Raw genomic sequence first — 15286 nt, forward strand, 5'->3', positions numbered from 1 at the left:
CCTCAGACACTTGACACTTACTAGCTGTGTGATCCTGGGCAAGTCACTTAACCCCCATTGCCCTGCAAAACAAAACAAAACAAAACAAAAATACCCCAACTAATTGTGTGACTCCTGGCAAGTCGTTTAACCCTGTTTGCCTCAGTTTCCTCATCTGTAAAATGAGCTGGAGAAGAAAATGGCAAACCACTCCAATACTTTTGCCAGGAAAATCCCAAATGGGGTCACAAAGAATCAAGATGACTGAAAATGACTGAAAAAGAAAAACAACAATAAATACTTGCTGAATGATTGCTGATTGACTTTGTATAAATCACTTAATCTCTTGAGGCCTCAGATTCCTCATTTGTAAAAAGAAATGGATGGACTGGATAATCTCTAAAGTCTTTTGCAAGTCTAACATTCTAGTAACTTTTTTTTTTTTTTCAGTAAGGCAGTGGGGGTTAAGTGACTTGCCAAGGGTCAGACAGCTAGTAAGTGTTAAGTGTCTGAGGCCACATTTGAACTCAGGTACTCCTGACTCCAGGGCCGGTGCTCTATCCACTGTGCCACCTAGCTGCCCCTCTAGTAACTTCTTTTATAGATTAGACAACAGAGTTGTCGTAATTATAGGTAAGATGAAAAAAATAACTTACTAACATTTAAATACTAACTTCTTTTCATTCTTTTGACTTTGTTTTATTATTTTTTAAAGTCTCATGAAGTCTTTAGCTTCTACTTTTTCAATCCTAATTTTTTCCATATAAATATTTTATTATTTTCCAGTTACATCTAGAGATAGTTTTCAACATTTGTTTTCATAAGATTTCTAGTTTCACATTTTTATCCCTCCCTCCCCCTTCCCCAAGGCAGCAAGTAATCTGATACAGGTTATATATGTAAATACTAACTTTTTACAGACATTACTTTCACTGATATTTCTTTCAGAACTCATCATGACAACTATAGAGGTTCACACTTTAGGCAATATTCTACCTATGAATTCTACATAGAAAATATTTTGGGCTGTAATTTGGAAGTCTGTATTATAATCTTTTGCCATTTTACAAGATTTTTGAGACTAATGATTTTTTTTTCAATTGTTTTTACACAGCTGACAATTATTCATGATAATTTTGTTTCAAAAATATATTCTGGTGACTTTTTAGTCATGTCCTGAATCTCAAGATGATGGTTTCTTCAGTGTTTATATAGTATGTTTCCTGCTGGGCAGCTAGGTATCATAGTGGATAGAACACTGGCCCTGAAGTTGGAAGGACCTGAATTCCCATTTGACCTCAGATATTTACTAGTTGTGTGACCCTGGACACTTAACTCCAATTACCTCAAACATTCGGGGCCATCTGCCGTTGTCCTGATATATATCTTGCCATTGTACCCAGATGGCTCTGGAGGGGCGAGTAAGGATGGTGACTTTGCACAGCCCTGCCACTCAAATCCAATTTGCTGCAAGTCATGACATCACCCTGATGTCATGGTCCTCATTGAGAACAAAGGACAAACAACAGTATGTTTCCCACTAAGTAAGCTAAACAGCAATAAGCATGACTGAACTATGAGTTATGGAGGCTCTTTCAAACTCTTTCACAATGCACCAGGGGGGCAGCTAGGTGGCGCAGTGGATAGAGCACTGGCCCTGGAATCAGGACCTGAGTTCAAATCTGACCTCAGACACTTAACACTTACTAGCTGTGTGGCCCTGGGCAAGTCACTTAACCCCAACTGCCTTACCAAAAAAAAAAAAAAAAAAAAAAAAAGCTTTGGGGCAGCTAGATGGCACAGTGGATAAAGCACTGGCCCTGGAGTCAGGAGGACCTGAGTTCAAATCCGGCCTCAGACACTTAACACTTACTAGCTGTGTAACCCTGGGCAAGTCACTTGACCCCAACTGCCTCACTTAAAAAAAAAAAATGCACCAGGAAGGAGATAAGAAATTTATTTGCAGAGGAGAACACTTATTCTAGAAAACTTATCATATGGCATAAGGGACAACTAACTTGAATCCCCTACCACATTAACTGGAATTACAAGGTAATCCATCTTTGTAAAAAGAAAACATACAGCTGAGGAGTCAAAACTGTGTAAAGTTTTGGAAAGTGAATATTAACATGCTTTGTAGCTTAAGTATTTTTAGACAAAATTAAACTCTTTGGTGAAATACCTTCCTTCAAAGATGTTCTGGCTTAGCAAAAGTAACAATGAGATATTTGGGAACATAGTAAACTTTTACAAATAAATTGTCATATATGACTGACCAGTTTCTCAATACTGTCATTTAGATTTTCTACACACTTACATCACACTACAAAAAAGGAAAAAACAAGACAAAACAAAGAAAAGTGAATATTGCCAGTTTCAGAAGCACATGGATCAACACTCAAATATATACAGAATCACAAATGGCTGTGGAGACCAACTAATCTAATGTGCACTCGAACAAGAGTCCCTGCTATGAAATACATCTGAAGGAGTCTCTGCTTGAAGGCCTCTGGTAAGAGAGACCATTACTTCCTGAGGCTACCCATTCTCTTTGTGTAAAGCACTAAGCTAAACTGAGTCTCAGTCTTCTTTTTACCTTCTCCATTGCTTCCACTCATCTCCTCAAAAATGATGTATGTAAATATAAATACCTCTGAGCTAAAATGTGGTTAAAAGAATATAATTTAAGTTTTCAAGTGTGATGCACAGCACTAAAAGCTGGAAAGCATCCTGGAAATCATCTAGTCCGATCCCATCATTTATAAATGAGCAAGAATATGAATGACATTATTAATATGAATACTATGTATGATATTTATAAAGAATAGAAATACAAATATATAATCAACACAAATATTTAATATAATTATATAAATGATACTTATAAAGAATATAAATGAGCCTGGAGATTTGCCATTTAGAAGGGATTTGCTGAATGCTACATACTACATTTAGGTCCTGAGAAGCAGAGGCAGAATTTGAACCTAAGTCTTCTTTAAACACAGTTATATATTATCCCAATTGTCTATATTTTATGCACTATATAGTACTCAATTAACAAGGATGATATTTTAGTGATGACATTTGCAATTATCTTGACTTTTCAGAAAATAGAGAAGTCCTTTATAGAAACTTTTCTCTTGCTCATTATCCAAACAAGATAAAAGCATATTTAAACTCTTAAGACATCCAAGGTATTAGGAGAAAGCTCATAACTGATAGTGGATCTTACCTTCCATTCTTTTTTCAGCTTGTTTGGCAAAAGCGTCATCTTCTCTCTTTCTTTTTGCCGCTAAGAGTTCTCGCTTTAGGAGTCGAACTTCCTTCTTGAGTTCCTCACTATAAAGACAGAACACATATACATGGGTATAAAGCAATGCTAAGAAAGTAAGGTTTTCTTAGAAAAAAGAGCTGCCAGTTAATGTACACCAAACCACTGAAGTAAACAACAAAGGCATTAGAGTAATTCACTCATATTCAAGGATAGGTTGGGGAGATAAAAGAGTAAGCAAGTTTAAAGTTAAAAAAAATTCTTTCATAGAAGCAATATAAAGAGACAACACAGAACCAAAGTTTAGGTTCATGTAGGGTGTGGTCAATCCAGAGGTTTCTCAATAAGCAGTGATCAATAAATCAAGGGTTTTAAAGCACCTATGAAATGCTAAGCATTGCAGATACAAGTACAAAGGATGAAACAATTCCTACATATCTAGGGGAGCTCACATTCTAATGGCAAAGACACAGCAAGTACATATAAAAATATATACAGTATGACCATAAAGTGGATTAATACAAATATATGCCATGAAGTTAAATACAAGGTAGTTTACGAGAGAGGACACTAGCACTTGGATGGATCGGTAAAGGCTTCATGCAGAAGACAGTGTCTGAACCACTTCTTAAAGAACAAGAGGAATTCTATGTGGCAGATGTAAAATGAGAGTGAATTCTGAGCATGAAGGATGACTAGCACAAAAGCATGGGAGTAGGAGATATAGTGTTATGAATGAGGATCAAAAAGAAGGCTAATTTGGCTGAAACACTGAGTGCAGGATGGGGAGTCATGTCCAATGATGCTGGAAAGGCAGGTTGGGACTAGATTGTGTAGGGCTTTAAAACCTAAAAAGGGGTTGGTGGTTGTGTGGAAGGAAAGAAGGAGACTTCTAGGAAAGATATTAGGAAGGCATAAATGAAAGGACTTAACTTATTGGATATGAAAGGGTGAGAGAATGATAACTTGAGAATGATACCTTACATGACCAGGAGGGTGACTGTATACTTGAAAGTAAAAGGGAAGCTAGGAAGAGGGATGTAAGGAATTCAGTTTTGGACATGCTGAGTTTAAGATGTCTATGGGAATTGAGTTTGAGATGTCCAGCAGTCAGCTGGAGATATGAGGCTAGACATGGGACAGCCTTGGAGAACATGCATATTTAATGGACATGGTGTGGATGCACATCCAGCAGATGAGATGAGAAGAAGTGGTCATATAGCTAGGAGGAGAGCCAGAAGAACGTGGGGTCATGAAAATGTAGAGAGAAGAGAGTATCAAGAAGATTGTCAAAGACTGCAGTAAGGTCAAGAAGTCTGAGGATTGAGAAAAGGCCATTAGATTTGATAATTATGAAATAATTGGAAACTTTGGAGAAAGTAGTTATGGTTGAAAGATGATATCAAATCTAGACCAAAGAGACTTAAGAGAGGGAGAGGAAAGGAAGTGGAAATATATACTATTGAAGCATGTACTATAAACTCAAGGAGTTCAGCCATAAAAGAGGGGAGAAATTTAGGACAATATCTAGTGAGGACAGATAGATTAAGTGAGCTCTTGGATCTTTCCATCCCCTATTTGAGAGCAGGAATCTTTAGACCACTATCGAGAAGTAATAATTCTGGGTCCTTGCAGGAGCTAGTCTGAATAGTGCTATCTCCAGTCCCTAAGAGGTTAGGTTGTATAGGTAGCCTCTGTTCCACTGAGACCTCCCAAATCAAGGTATTGGGCAAGACTGCAATAGACTCTCAGTCTGGCTTTTCCCTCTTCATTAAACTGGGATAGTCTTGGCATCCTTCCCCAATCTCCAACAAATCCAATTTCTTCTTCATCCAGACTTTGATCTGGATCTTCCTCAAATGCGTCACCTTCAGGTTTCACCTGTCCACTTGCAACTAGTGGGCAGGCCTTTTATAGAAATTAATTCCTCAACTCTTCCATGCTTCAATCCTATAGTTTGCTAATGAATCTAAATCCTTTATAGGGAACAAAAGGAAGCTTTTCTCCCCTTGGTACTAATTTGGAGAATAGCAGATTACTTTGTCTTTCTTTTTTTAAAAAAATTATTTATTTAACATTTATTTTTTAAAAAAGTTCCAAATTCTCTTTCCCTTTAACCCCTTCCCACCCATTGAGAAGGCAAGGATTATGAAAACAATTCTATATGTGAAGTAATGCAAAACATATTTCCATATTAGTCATGTTGCAAAAAAATATATAAAAAGCAATAAATAAAGTGAACAAAGTATGCTTTGATCTGAACTCAGAGTTCATCAGTTCTCCCTCTGGAGGTGCATAGCATTTTTCATTATGGGTCCCCTAGAATTGTCTTGGATCATTGTCTTGATCAGGGTTGCTAAGTCTTTCACTGTTGATCACATTCACAATATTGTTGTTACTGTGTACAATGTTCTCCTGGTTCTGCTTACTCAATTTTGCATGAGTTTCTATAAGTCTTCCCAGGTTTTTCTGAAACCATCCTACTTGTCATCCTAAATGACAAGTTCCAACACAATCATATGCCCCAATTTGTTCAGCCATTGCCTAACTGATGGTTATCACCTCAATTTCTCATTCTTTGTCTCTACAAAAAGTGCTGCTGTAAATAATTTTGTATATATAGGTCCTTTTCCTTTTTTGTTGATATCTTTTGGATACAGTGGTATTGCTGGATCAAGGGGGTATGTACAGTTTTATAACCCTTTGGACATAATTCCAAATTGTTCTCCAGAATCATTGGACCAGCTCACAACTCCACCATTAGTGTTTTAGAGTACCTATTTTTTCACATTCCTTCCAGCACTTATCACTTTCCTTTTGAGTCATATTAGCGAATTTGATAGGTGAGAGGTAGTATCTCAGAGCTGTTTTAATTTTCATTTGTCTAATCAATAGTGATTTAGAATATTTTTTCATGTGAATATTGAGAACTTTGATTCCTCCTTCTGAAAGCTGGTTGTACTTTCCTTTAACCATTTATCAACTGGGGCATGGCTCTGATTTTAATAAATTGGCTCAGTTCCATATATATGTATATATATAAATATATATATATATATATATACACACACACACACACACATCTATGTGTATATATGTATACATATACACGGATGCATTTTACCCTCTTTAAACCAATTCAGAATGAGGTTCAAGCATTGTCCATCTCCCATCCCCCATCACTGCTCTTCCTTGCAAGTCTCTTTTACATTAGATAATATTCCCCATTCTTCTTTCTTCCCTTTTCTCCCCGTGCATTTTTCTTTCTCATTAATTCATTTATTTGCAGATCACCCCAACATAATCAACTTACTCTCATGCTCTAAGTAGAGTCCTTGTAAGTGCTCTAATACTGATAAAGTTCCTAGGAGTTACATGTATCCTCTTCCCATATAGTAATACAATCATCTTGACCTTATGGAATCTCTTATAATTTCTCTTTCATGTTAGCCTTTTTATGCTTCTCTTGTGTCTGAAAGTCAAATTTTCTAATCAGCTCTAGTCTTTTCATCAGGAATTCTTGAAAATTCCTCTATTTCATTAAATATCCATTTTTTTCTCTTGAAGATTTATACTGTTTTAGTAGGTAGGTTATTCTTGGTTGTAATACTAGCTCTTTTGGCCTTCCAGAATATCATATTCCAAGCCCTCTGCTTCTTTAACATGGTAGCTGCTAAATCTTGTGAGAGCCTAACTGTGACTCTATAGTATTTGAAGTGTTTCTGACTGATTGAGGTATTGTCTCTTTGACCTTGGAACTCTGGAATTTGGCTATAATAGTCCTAGGGGGTTTCCATTTGGGGATCTCTTTTGGGAGGTGACAGGTAGATTCTTTCAATTTATTTTACCCTCTGGTAATTGGGATAGTTTTCCTTCATAATTTATTGAAATATGTTTTATAGGTTCCTTCTTTGACCATGGCTTTCAGACAGTCCAATAATTCTTTTTTCTTTTTTTGGGCAATGAGGGTTAAATGACTTGCCCAGGATCACACAGCTAGTAAGTGTCAAGTGTTTCATGTCAGATTTGAACTCAGGTCCTCCTGAATCCAGGGCTGGTGCTTTATCTACTGCGCCACCTAGCTGTCCCCAGTCCAATAATTCTTAAATGATCTCTCTTAGATCTATTTTCCAGGTTAGTTGTTTTTCCAACGAATTATTTCACTTTTTCTTCCATTTTGTTTATCATTTTGGTTTTGTTTTATTGTTTCTTGATGCATCATAGAGTCATTAGCTTCTACTTGTCCAATCCTAATTTTTAAGGAATTATTTTCTTCAGTGAGCTTTTATACCTCTTGTCTGAGCCAAGATCATAGACTTCCATCAACTGATCTCTCAACTGAGTCTTGTAAAAGCCTTTAAATCTGCATATTCTTAGAGACTCCAAAGCAGTATATATAAAGTTTATGGCACCATTCTTGGTACCATTATAAGCATTCACTAGAAAGGCCACATGTTGACTTCAAGCACTCTTTTTGGGCATCAGTAAGCAGGGCCTTCAGAATGCAATTGAAATGTTCTAACTGTGGCTCTCCTTGAGGCTCCTATGATGTAATCCCAAACTTCCTGATTCTTGCCACATTTCTCCTTGAGCAACCTGCTCTCAAAATCTTGACTTTGATCAAAATGAATCATGGCACTAAAAATTACCTCTAGAATAGCTTTGGTTTCCTCTTTTGTAAAATGAGGGTATTTGGACTTTATATCCTTTAAGGTCCTTTCCAACTATAAATCTATGATTCTAAGACCTTGGTGACTATGGCAACATTCTAATTCTGTGTTATGTAGGCTAGTGTGGAATGAGTAAAGAAGTATGTTACCATTAGGATATTACTCTTGTTCCTACAAGTTCCTTCCAGGGACAAGAATTTATTATTTCCAAAAGCACATTATTTCCAAAAGCTTGATGGTCTTCATGCTTTCCAAGTAAGCAGCTCAAGTTGGAAGCACTTTCCTTTGAAATTAAGCCTTGCCATTCTGGTAAAGATCTGTTACTATGCTGAGCTAGCAAAACCTGTTCTACATCAGGTCCAGGTTTCTTGGTCTAGGTATCCAAAATCACTGTTGTAGGGTGCTCAGAGCTACGGAATGCTAGTTCTGGGGCAACACTGACTGCCTCTTCGTATCTCATGTAATGTCAATGATCATCAAACACATTGGCCATTCCCTTAACAGTAGTTCATCCATTTGGGAAAATAGGCTTGATTGCCAGGGATTATATCCTTTTCTCTTAGCACAGACCACTTCTCATAAATGTTTTATCCTTAATCTGAGCTTGATGTCAATCATCTACAATCAATTAAAGCACAGGGGATTAGCTTAAAGCTACATAATTTACTTCTACTAATAATGTACCCTGGAAAAACCTCCAGATTCTTGCATTAGTAGGCCTGTTCCTTATGCACCACATATAACCTCTGATCTCCACTAGGGGCAATCAAAATAATTTTTAATGAAAAGGTCCTATGGAGTAGGGTGTCATTATCTGCATTGGTCCTACAAGCTGATAAATGCACCCAGAGTATCTGGCTGGTCTAACCACTAGTCAGTTCTGGATGGCAGTATCTCCTATAATCAATCAATTAGTCAACATGCACTTATTAAGTGCCTGCTGTGTGTCGGATAATGTGTGCTAATGATAAAAAGATAAAATTACCTTAAAGCAAGAAGCTTAAATTCTATCAGGGAGACAATATTTACACAAATAAGAATATGCAAAATATATTCAAAAGAAATACAAGGTTTTGTTTTGTTTTTGCACTAGCAGCTGGGTGTGTGTGTGTTGTGGAATTAGGAAGAGTTTCATTTAGAAAGTACTGCTTGAATGGTTTCGAAGAAAACATGGGATTCTAAGAAGTGAAGATGAGGTGACAGTTGCATTCCAGCTATGAGGCACAGCTGGTATCATGTCACAGAGAAAGGAGTAGCAGGAAAGTTAGTTTGAGTTACTTTTGATCCTCGTATTATATCAAACTGTTAGGGGTTTTTTGAATAGGAAAGGGAGATAATGGAACCTGTACTTTAGGAAAATCACTCTGGTATTGTGAGAAAATAATGGGCTTCTATGAGACCCAGAGAGCCTTGCCTGATCTTTCTTAAGGCCAGCCCAGAGTCAGGAGAATTTCAAAGAAAGTTAACTCACCTTAAGACCACCCTCAAGTCCAGTAAACCAATAGATTTGAATGATGCTAGCCAATTAGCTTTGAGCAGTGTATGCACAGGTAGCTTATGCTCACTCTCTTGGCCAGGAACGTGGAAGGAACAGACACACAGCCCATTCTCTCTCTCTCTCTTTACTAATATTTAATATGCTTTCATAAATGCTTAATGCCCCAAACTAGTGCTATAGCCTCTAATTTCTAAGTAACAATATATTAGAAACCCCAGATAAATTCCCTAAAACTTGGGATGGAGATAGGGCACCCTATAAATTTTTAAATGACACAGTATCTGTGCAGAATATAATGACTAATTATAAGATCGTATTAGTGCTCTTAAGGAGATTCACACACATATACATATGCCATCTTACATATGTAATATCACACATATGGCATATTTCACACATCATATCACAAATATTACATCTACCATATCATATATGCACGTGCCTTATTACATATACAGATATGCATACATATATACATACATATGTCAGTGGGGTTGTGATATGTTTATACCTGAAACTCAGTTTTATTCAGATAAAGCCAAACTTCTCATTACATTTAATTTCAAAGGCAAGTACCCTAACTTGTAGATAGGTTTATAATCAGTTAATCCACTAATGACAAATGCAATAAGTTTCCCAAGGCATCTAAACTGGTATCAATGTAATACAAAGGGCTTGACTGGACTGGTAAAGGTTAAGATTAATATACAGATGAAGTAAGTAAAAATGTTCTTAAAGGTTTGATTACATTTCTGACCCATAAGTCTTCAAGAGGAGTCAAAGGATCAAGGGTTCAATTCAGATTGTCCCTTTCTACTCTTGTACTTGTGCTTTTCAATGAGACATATTCATAAATAAGATCAATGAGAGACTTGGCAGTAATGGTGAAGTTCTTGCAACTTTCTGAAAACTGCTATCCCCAAAAGAGGTTCAACTTTCAATACAGGCAGGTGCTAATTAGTGTTTGCATATATTCAAATTTATACTGTTCAAAGTTATAATCATGTAATATATAGTAACTGGACCCAGCTCAAAAGAAATATGTAGTGTAAATGCAAATAATGTGATCACTTTATGAGATTTATTTTCAGAATTAAATGAGACCTGGCTGTAATCCTTTGGATGTGACCAGATGACCAATGTTCCCACCTTCTTAAGGTCTATACTCAACTATGTAGCTTTCATGCCTGATAGAGGCCCAGTAGATTGTCAACTGACAGCTTCCAGGTGGTATAATACCTTTCCTAATCTTTCTCTATTCTCTTTCAATGCCCTTCTAAATAGAAGATTATCCAGTTAAACCAACACTTCCAAATAGTTCATGTCACCAAACACCAACCTAGTAAGGCCTTCATGAAATCCCTCTTGTGTTTCTTAACAAGTTGAGTTTACCTCATCGAGGCAAATTCACTGTAAACTCCAAGGAGTCCTTTGTTTTGCAATGGATGTTTTTTTTCCTTGCCCAGATTTAAACTAATTTTGTCCTTGATTTATCTTTTTTAAAAAAGATTTTTTTGGGTGGGGCAATGAGGGTTAAGTGACTTGCCCAAGGTCACACTGCTAGTAAGTGTCAAGTGTGTCTGAGGCCGGATTTGAACTCAGGTCCTCCTGAATCCAGGGCCAGTGCTTTATCTACTGCGCCACCTAGCTGCTCCCTGTCCTTGATTTATCTTGACTATTTTGCCTTTACTTATAAATAAACAGAAGGAAAGGATAGTGACACACCTAAAGAGGAGTTATTGAATCAAGTTTCCCGGGCCTATCGGAGGAGTTCCTGCACTGAGAAGAAGGATTCATGGACGAAGGAGGAGCTGGAGTTCCTGCACTGAGAAGAAGGATTCATGGACGAAGGAGGAGCTAACGCCAAGAAAGAACAAAGTGTAGAGCAGGGAAGTAGAGGATAAAACTCAGGTCTTACTTTTCTACTGGTAATGTCAGATATGAAGGATAAGAACACATAGAAGGCTAAAGATGAGGTAGGAATCAGACACTTTATTTTTCTTTAGCAGCTTGAATAGTTAAAGGAAGAAAACAGTTGCCTCTTTAGTGATCCCTGCTGCTTCCTCCTTTTAATGGGGACTGGGGGTGGGTGTGCATCAACTCTAGAGTAGTACTATAAGTCTAGAGGAATATGATAGTTCTATGTAAGATGGAGCTCAAAACGGGGGGCTGAGCTGCTTGACTCTAGCAATGCTGCATGCCTTCCCTTTTAATGGTAGAGGCCTGATCTAAGAACTTTACCACAAGTCTGAAATACCATATGTGTCTCTGAGGAAGGTGAGGCTAACCAGAAAATAAAAGACAGTTTGACAGTTGTCATGACTATGGGTTCAGTTGTGTGGCCTTTATATTTTGCATTTTCTGGTAGATGAAACAAAGCCTTTGTTAGTCTGAATACTTACATGGGAACTGAGAACTCTTTTCCCTTTCTAAAGACACCTAAACACAAGCCAAGTTCTTTTATTTTTATATTTTTTTTTGTGTGTGTGTGAGACAATTGAGGTTAAGTGACTTGCCCAGGGTCACACAGCTAGTGTCAAGTGTCTGAGGCCGGATTTGAATTCAGGTCCTCCTGAATCCAGGACCGGTGCTCTCTCCACTGCACCACCACCTAGCTGTCCCCACAAGCCAAGTTCTAATGTTGCAAGGGCAAACCTTGGGTAGGAGGCAAAATGAGCCAAATTCTGACTTTCCCAGGGAAAAATCCTAAGCTAGGTTTTGAGAAACCCCCAAGATTAAATCTGGTATGTATAAACTGAGAGCTGTAGTTCTGAACCATGGGTTACATACTTTTTCTATGAGCTACCCAAAAATGGCAGGGTCCCAGAAATCTCTTGGGGTATATGTTCTAATTGGTAGAATGCCACTGGACAGATGAAGGCTATCTTCTTATCTTCTTCTGTTATGGAGCTCTGATAATACTCTTTGAGCAGGTCCAACACAGAGAACCACTGGCTGTCCTGCAGCTAGCCCTGGGGGGTGATCTTGAACTTTTATTTTCTTCATGCACTGATTCACCTTCATTGGTTTGTGAATGATCAAATAATCTAGGCACATATTAATCTTCTCAATTTTCTTCTATATCACCACTATGGGTAGACTTCAGCATGATGCCATTCACCAGATGTTACTATAGGTGGTCCCTGAAGTCTTCCATCTCAGAGAGTGATTGCTCTTTAAAAGGTCTACTAGGGGCAGTTAGGTGGCGCAGTGGATAGAATACAGGCCCTGGAGTCGGGAGGACCTGAGTTCAAATCCAACCTGAGACACTTGGCACTTACTAGATGTGTGACCCTGGGCAAGTCACTTAACCCCAATTGCCTCACCCAAAACAATAAAAAAAGGTCTGCTGCCGTTTCAAAGGATTGCTGTGGTTTACTATTGGAAGTGACAACATCTACACATGAAAATTAAAACTCCTGAGCTTAGCAAATTCCAGTCATTTGAAAAAGAATACATTTTAAAATTTTTAGATTCATAAGTAGCATCCATATATCTCAGAGGTAAGAAAACTTTTAATAGAAACAATAACTACCTTTCAAAAAGCAAGTGTTTTCATTTATATTGGTAGTTTAAAAAAAAACAACTCTAATTATATTTGACAACTATACTGAAGGACTGCAGTTAAAACTACAACAAACATGCCATGCAAGTTATAATATTTATTTTAATCTGTATAATTCTTATATTATATCACCTTTGAGTTGTGAGTGGAAAAATCCTTTTATTCCTACAGTGATAAATTATTGAACAAGAAAAAATATTACATAGAAAGCAGCGGATTTTTAATTTAGAGTTGCAAATTCAACATTCATCCTCTCATTTCAATTTTGGCACTTGGTAGTGGTTTTAGTTCATGAAATGAAGGAGTACTTCCTGGAATCTGACATACTATAAGAACACACTATGTCAACTTGCCCTTCTGTCCATGTAGCTATAATTCCATTTCCTTCTCTCACTCTTTTCCTGTTGTTTTTATGCTTATATAAAACTCTTATTTTTAAAAATACTGACTACATAAATGTCAGGATGCTAATAGTATAAGGAAGGTGATGACTGAGGTGAATATTCTATATCATATAGAAAATCAACTGAATTGAGGACTTTTAATTATTTGTAGACATCTTCCCCTTTGTTTTGATAGGAAACACTTGGTCTTAGAAAAAAGTCAGGATAAATTGAGCATTAGTACAAATAATAGGATGCTTTACTAAGTAACACCAAATGATAGGGAAATAATTCTATTCCTAGAATTTGTAAAACAAAGGAACAAAACCCCCCATAACTCTCTGTCCATTGTATATATCATCCTGATAACCTTTTAATTTACCTGAGAATGAGCTGAGTGGCTGGGATTCTGAGAATTGCTGCTTAGGAAGTCAGGAAGTAACCTGGGGTGTACTTCAATCTGAAGCAGGTAAGGGCTTAGGGAACCAAGTGTTATAGGTGTTCTCAATTCAATTTAACAACTGTTTATTAAGTGCAGAACACTTTACTGTACTGAGGGAGATACAAAGTTCAGACAAGACTGGAAAAAACTCTAGCCATAGACAGTTGGTAATACAGGGCTAGAACTAAGAAGAGCGATTTGGGCTGGCATTTATTAAATACTTACTATGTACCAGACAAGTTAGCTAAGTTCTTTATATATATTATCTCATTTGATTTTTTTTTTTAATTTTTAGTGAGGAAATTGGGGTTAAGTGACTTGCCCAGGGTCACACAGCTAGTAAGTGGTAAGTGTCTGAGGCCGGATTTGAACTCAGGTACTCCTGACTCCAGGGCCGGTGCTCTATCCACTGTGCCATCTAGCTGCCCCCATCTCATTTGATTTTTACCTCCTGGGAGGTAGGTGCTATTATAATCCCCTTTTGATAGTTGAGGAAACTGAGACAGAGGTCAAGTGATTTGACCAAGGTCATACAGCTAGTAAATGTCTGAGTTGGGATTTGAACTCTGGATTTTTTGATTCTAGACACTGTGCTATGTGGCTGCCTTTAAGTATTATAATCAAGTATTATAAAAGTATTATAATTAAATGAGCTAATGCATTCATATCACTTTGTAAACATTAAAGAACTCCTTAAATAATGATGATGAAGAAAGAAGGAGAAGGAAGAAGAAAAAGAATCTATAGTAGCCAAAAGGGAGCCACTGGGGCTGATTAAGTAGGAGAGTGATGTAGTCAGATATCTATCTATCCTTAAGGAAAATTACTTTGGCAGCTATGTTGAGAATGGTTTGGAGTGGGGACAGACTTAATGCAGGGAGACCAATTAGGAGTCTTTTGCAATAGTCTAAGCAAAAGGTGATAAACTCAGACTACTTCTACTTCCACTCAACATAATAAAATGTAAATTGTTAAGAAAAAAAATTGAGTCTTAAATGGACTTAATTTTAAAAACCTATATTTGGGAAGATGATCAGACATATGAGACTTTTCATTTCCCTTTGGCTAAATTTCCACATATCTGGCAGAGACATTTTGTAAATGGGAAAATGGCACATCTGTTAACCCAAATGGTTATACCAAGCAAATTAAGACCATTTACAAGTGTTAAATCTTATTGAAATTAAATGGAAATCTTGGCACATATTAACAGTATGGAAAAAGGAGCTAACTGGATAAATGCCAGAAATAATATGAAGGTGAGACTATACTAGTAAGAGCTACTGTTAACCAAAGATGTATATGTGGATCTGTGTGTGTGTTTGTATACTTGAACTCAGCTGAAAAAAGTGAGTAAATTACTATAGTTAACAGCTTTTCATCTTTTCATTCTGTAGATAAGAAATCTACTTTCTCATCTTTTCACCTTATTTCAATATATTACTGCCTTAATGGCACTGATGAAAATGTCTACATCA

General features: G+C 37.0%; 1 protein-coding gene across 1 annotated transcript in view; it reads right to left on the bottom strand.

Annotated features, from left to right (window-relative positions):
* The window catches only part of CWC27 (CWC27 spliceosome associated cyclophilin), a 285573-nt gene that overhangs the window by 137452 nt on the left and 132835 nt on the right, over positions 1 to 15286 (bottom strand). Inside the window, exon 11 of the mRNA XM_043975446.1 lies at positions 3212 to 3318. Coding sequence (XP_043831381.1) covers positions 3212 to 3318 — 107 coding nt within the window. The remainder of the gene's footprint in view (positions 1 to 3211; positions 3319 to 15286) is intronic.

This window comes from Dromiciops gliroides, chromosome 1 (assembly GCF_019393635.1).
Source record: "Dromiciops gliroides isolate mDroGli1 chromosome 1, mDroGli1.pri, whole genome shotgun sequence".
NCBI lineage: Eukaryota > Metazoa > Chordata > Mammalia > Microbiotheria > Microbiotheriidae > Dromiciops > Dromiciops gliroides.